The 6095-nt window shown below is 39.8% G+C and overlaps 1 protein-coding gene across 1 annotated transcript; it reads right to left on the reverse strand.

Annotated features, from left to right (window-relative positions):
* Window positions 1–478: 478 nt before the first annotated feature.
* On the reverse strand, window positions 479–1096 carry LOC132953598 (uncharacterized). Its single transcript, XM_061025978.1, has one exon. The coding sequence runs from the start codon at window positions 1094–1096 to the stop codon at window positions 479–481; it is 618 nt and encodes a 205-aa protein (XP_060881961.1).
* Window positions 1097–6095: the final 4999 nt, after the last annotated feature.

The raw sequence follows: 6095 nt of genomic DNA on the forward strand, positions 1-6095 counted from the left end.
GGAATAATATTTATACATAAATACATCATAATACATGGAGCCTGACACTCATCATTAGACAAACAAATAATTAACATGACCGAGAATGTGATTGATAAAGGAAAAAAATAAATAAATAAATAAATAAAATAATTACATAATGAGGTCATTGGGAGATGAGGACAAGTATCAGGGCTCGACTGGTAAACGCACAAGTTTCACGACCGGGCGCTTGTAGATACCGTCATGAGTGCGCACAACACCATCGGACCCTGGATGGACCTCCGTGACACGGTTGAGACGCCATTCAGTTGGTGGTCGAGATGGAGTTTCAACGATTACCGTGTCGCCGATCGTTAAGTTCGGGGACGTCTTGAACCATTTATGAAGACCTTGTAGTGTGGACAAATATTCGCGGGACCACCGTTTCCAGTAGGATTGATGACACTGTCGAATGAGTTGCCATCGGTTCAACCGGTTCACTTGAACGTCGGTGATGTCAGGTTCGGGTACGGCTTGAAGCGGCTGTCCAATAAGGAAGTGGCCCGGTGTTAATGCACTCAAATCGGTGCGGGTCGGATGACGTCGGCGTGATCGGTCTGGAGTTTAGAATGCCCTCGATGCGCGTGGTCAAAGTGAGGAACTCATCGAATGTCAACACCTGTTGACCGATGACGTGCTTGAGGTGAAACTTGACGCTTTTGATGCCAGCCTCCCAAATTCCGCCGAAATGGGGCGCGGCGGGTGGATTGAAGTGCCACGTACAGTTGAGGTGCGACGATATCCGGTCTTCGGCCTTGGCGTCGCGGAACAACGTTTTCAGCTGGCGCGCGGCACCGACGTAATTTGTCCCGCAGTCCGAATAGATGTTGGCCGGAATCCCACGACGTGCAACAAAACGGTCTAAGGCCGCGAGGAAGGCGTCAGTGCTGAGATCAGACACGATTTCGAGGTGAACGGCCTTGACGGACATACAAATAAATAATGCAAGGTATACCTTGACTGATTGCGCATTGCGACGACGATGTTCCTTGACAAGGAACGGACCCCCGTAGTCCATCCCGACGTGTGAAAACGGTCGGTGCGGTTGGACCAGGTAGGACAGCAGGTCTGCCATGATTGGCTGAAGGCGGACAGCTTTGTGGCGGGTGCACGACACGCCTGAAAAAATGACACGTCGAACCGTAGCGTGACCCGACAAAATCCAGAATTTTTGACTTAACATTGACAATACTAATTTTGATCCGCCGTGCAGAAATGACACATGGTAGTGGCGGATGATCAATTCGGTGAGGTGTGAGGATCGCGGCAGTAAGATCGGGTGCTTCGCGTCATGACTGGCATAGGAAAAGCGCAGACGGCCTCCGACTCGTATGATACCCTTCTCGTCGACGTAGGGTGCCAGTTGTGCCAAGGACGGCCGCGAAATCCCGGATTGAACTTTCAACATTTTTCTCAAGTCCGAAAAATAAAATTGTTGTGTGCGTTGCACGGCAATTGATAGAGATTTTTCTCGTTCAGTAAACGTGATTGGACCAACGCAGACAGGTTGTCAAAGTAGTCGATGAGATAAATAGCACAATATGTATGACAATACGCGCAGGATTTTACCGAGCGACGAAAATCGGTCAATAAAATCTAACGATGACGGTGGAACATTGACGGTCAACGTCGTGATGACATTCGGCCGGGTTTCTGGCAGCTGGTCCGGAGGGAGCGGAATAAATTTCGATTGAGGCCACTGGTCTTCGTGAAGTCGTAGGAACTCAGGACCTTTCCAGTAGAGGGACGATGACAACATTGATTTCGGTAACAGTCCGCGGGATACTGGGTCCGCGGGGTTGTCGTTCGTGGATACGTAATTCCACACACAGCCAGGTAGCAGTTACCTTTTTTTGGCAACCCGATTGGTTACCAAAATGTTTAAATGTTTTTGGTCTGACGTCAACCATGATAAAACGACCGATGACTCCGACCACGCTCGCAAACGAGATACGGGAATTTCGCTGGACAACACGGAATGCACGTGATGAAGCGTGCGGGTTAATAACAGGGCTCCGCACCGTTCCAAGCTGGGTAATGACAGTGACTCGACGGTGGCAGAGCTCTTCAGAGGGACAACCTTTGTTTTGCAGGTGATGAATTTCACCGAGGTGTGGCCGGCGGTGTCGACGATGCGAAGGTAAATAACAGCTGCATAACCTTTGACTGATACGTCCGCCTATTAACTGAATGTCCTGATGACAGGTGGCGTCGATGTGACGCGGTAAACTTAAGTCGAATACAAGTGGTTACTCCGTGCAAAACTGTTGCCACTTAGAATGCAGCTCGTCGGACATCTGATCATCCCAGAAGAATTTTGTGCACCATAGAATTCCATGAAACATTTTGCCCATAGTAGCATCGGGCCCAGGGCGCCTATCGGATCGAATAGACACGCAATGACGGACAAGTTATAAGCGGAAACTAATGTTGGTGGAATTTGTGGTACTAAATATACCTAATATTTAAATAGTACAGAAGTTGTTGATCGCTGTACTGAAGCATGGCATATGGATACCAGACGCCATTCTTCAGTACCCACAAGCTGCGGTCAAAAACTCCTGCACTATTTTCATACAAAGTACTTCTAATACGACACCAACTGAGCCAACGCAGTGTGGCTTGTGCTACCTGAAAAATAATAGTCAGTTAAATTTTGTTGAATTTATAGGGACAAAATATTACTACAAGTCATCATTAAAACCATACATTGCGTTATACCATAATTATATGTACAAATTTAGCAATTCGGTAAGGAATCATATTTGTTTAACATATTTTGAATACTTAAGTTATATAGTTTAACTGTATGTGGGCTACTGTGATGATTTTAAATTTAATATATTTCTAAAACTGCACCGAATGATTAGCTTTTTTGTCTACTTCAATTTTTTTTATTAGCTAAAAAACAATAATATAGGTAATTTGAGCAATAATCAATATTGTGTCACAATAACAAAAACATAACATAGACGGTTAAAAAGTTTTTATTTATTGTATTTATGTGGTTTATTTAAATCATTTGAATTTACATATATCTATTAGATTAAACTCATAACTTGCGCACAATGTACTTACATTAATATTAAGATTGTGACAATGTGTAATATTACAATCCTGTATGTTAAGACTGAACTGAAATTTTTATAGAACTTTTATAGATGTAACAATGGAACATTCCATTATATTTGATTAGTATTTAGATTCTTGTGTTATGGGTCTATAACTATTAAGCCTATAGCTATATAACTAAATTCAAAATAAATATTGCTTCGATCTACCCTAGTGTGTTTATCAATGGATTTTTCACAATGCACAAATATCATAATTAAATTGATCATTACAAGTGACTTGTGATAAAATTAGTTGAATGTTAAAAAGTTAATTTAAAAATAAAAGTTGAGTAAAAGAGTAATAGAATCGTATATTAGTTTGGATGATTAGATGTGAAACGATATTGTATTTAATTACTTACTTTATGTTTTTAAATTGTATCCTTTTCAGAAATTTATGAGATTGACATTTATCTGCTACACCTTCTCCGGTTCAGTTTTCTCTGTGTTATTGTTGAATTCAAATGAAATGTGTTTTATTTGAAAGACACCAATTGAGCCAACGCTGTGTGGCTTGATACACTGCTATCTGAAAAATAATTTCCAGTTACATTACGTTCAATTTATGCGATATTTTGTAGAATAACGGAGTAACAACGAACAATTAATATCTCTTGTCTTCTGTTTGGTTGTCTTCCAAATCATTATGCAGGTTACCCGTAATTGTAAACACACCAAACAACAATTACAAATGGCGGTATTGATACGCGGCAATGAACCACTCGAATGGCGATAACACGCCTCAACCCGAACATGAGTATCAACCACGGACTTGTTTAAAGGGGGGTTCACACTTCATCGTATCGTGTAAAATAATCACGGTTACCACAGTTACCAAACGAAACATTTATGTGTGGATAAAGCCGGGTTTATACTTGAGTGAAAAGGTTAAAATTTGAATATATTCAACTATGTGGTATCGTTTGGTAACCACAATTATTCTACACGACACGGTGTAGTGTGAACCCCCCTTAACAGGAATAGAAACGAACAATAGTGTACTGTAGAAGGAAAGGATCCACATCCGTTACGGAAAGTCAATGAGCGATTATAGCGCCTTTTCCTAGTATCTAATTTTTTCACTAGCTTCCTACACTGTTCTACTACTATATACAGTGACTAAATTTTGTAGCCACGATCGTTACGATCGCTCTTTAACTTTTCATAACAGGTCTTGATCAAATGATTAATGTTCGTTTCCAGTCTCGTATATCTTGGTCCGTTGTATCAACCAAAGTGATACCACTGAAGTTGGGTACGATAATCTTCTACGTTGATTGAAGTTATGTAGAAATTAGATGTTTAGTACTATCATACAACCTTGACAAAATAAATAGGTATGTCAGCAATATTACCGGTTTAGAAACAATACGCGCACCCACCCTCCGCCCAGCCTTGTACTGTGACGTAGGCATTTTTCCGGTTCTCATTGGCCCACCGCCGCCACTGCCGCAAACAGCCGCCGCCGCTGAAGACTCCACCACCACTCCTCCACTCAGTCTGTTGAAGAAATGCTTACGTCACAGACATGAGTATCACGAGTCGCTGACATACCTGTATAATTTGTGATGCATACAACCACGTTTCTGCATCTGATTTCTGAATGTTCCGGTACGAAAACAAGTAGCGAAAACGCACAACAATATTATACCCAATGAACGATAAACTAAATCAGCGACGCAGACTATAAAAGCACAAAATTCGAAATTACGGTTATTCGAACGATCCCGGACAGGCCCTCAAAATGTGGGATTTTGTAGAATAACGGAGTAACAACGAATAATTAATATAGGACCACTCTTTATTATAGTCATAAATCAGATAATAACTTATAAGCACAGAATAATATAATGTAATAAGTAGCGGTTCGGCACAATCGTCACACTCACTGCTTCGACGCATCACACACACTCCCTAATGCAGTGCTTGTGCCCTGCGGACCCACTCGACCATGCGCAGTGTCGCCACCCCACATTGATAGGTACAAAATATTACTTGTAGTCACGGCTTTAGATAGAATGGTTGCAAAATGAGTCATATTTTGTAATAAATAATCTGTTAAAAGTTATGTTATAGCGCTATCTAATTTCTGACCTACATAAACATCACCAATATTGTATTCTTATGGGAATATGGGAAATGCGAATATTATAATATTGTAATTCCAATTAACAAACACCGGGAGAGTTAATAGTAGTTCACTTTTTTGTATGTTAGATAAGAAATCTCGAACACTGCGTAGTATAGCCCGATGTGTAACAATTCTATCTAAAGCCGTGCTAGTAGTCAATATTATAACTACGATTAAAGATAGTATGATTGCCCAACGAACTATGATAAGAAACAATTTAATGATGCTCATAGATTCTTTTATTATCAACGATACTTTAGAAACTTTTACTAGCGCTCATAGAGTAAAAATGTAGCTACTAGGCATGCAATTATATAATTTATAATATGATTCAATATTTAAAACCCTCTGTAGACCGGCGGGACTTTCAAAACATTGACGATTGGTCAGATGATGATGAGTTTGATCCATTACAGAATATTACTCCATTTATTGATTATTTTGATATTGAAAATATGAGTATACTCTGAAGTATAAAATTAGTTTGATTTAAATTATAATATTATGTATATTATTTAGAAATACTACACCTGATTTTTTTCCACCAACAACTTCCGTCAACAATATTGGTATAATGTAATTAATTATAAGACATTTTCATTTTTTTTCATTATATATTTTTTTTAGACATTTTGAATTATGACTTGGAAAAAAATTAAAAGCCAAGAAAAATTGTAAAAAAAAAAAAGTTGGTTCAAGTGCGACAGCTACAACACTCAAGGATATGAATAATGAGTCAGCTGATGATGACAATACATTCAATCATGTGTGGAAAAGAAAATGTAATGTCCATACATCCAGGCCTGAATCTACCAACAGGAGCTAATGGA

This window comes from Metopolophium dirhodum, chromosome 1, assembly GCF_019925205.1.
Source record: "Metopolophium dirhodum isolate CAU chromosome 1, ASM1992520v1, whole genome shotgun sequence".
NCBI lineage: Eukaryota > Metazoa > Arthropoda > Insecta > Hemiptera > Aphididae > Metopolophium > Metopolophium dirhodum.

What these genes read in the sequence shown, in the direction of transcription:
- LOC132953598 (XM_061025978.1), bottom strand. Translation starts at nt 1,096, where the DNA reads ATGGCAGACCTGCTGTCCTACCTGGTCCAACCGCACCGACCGTTTTCA.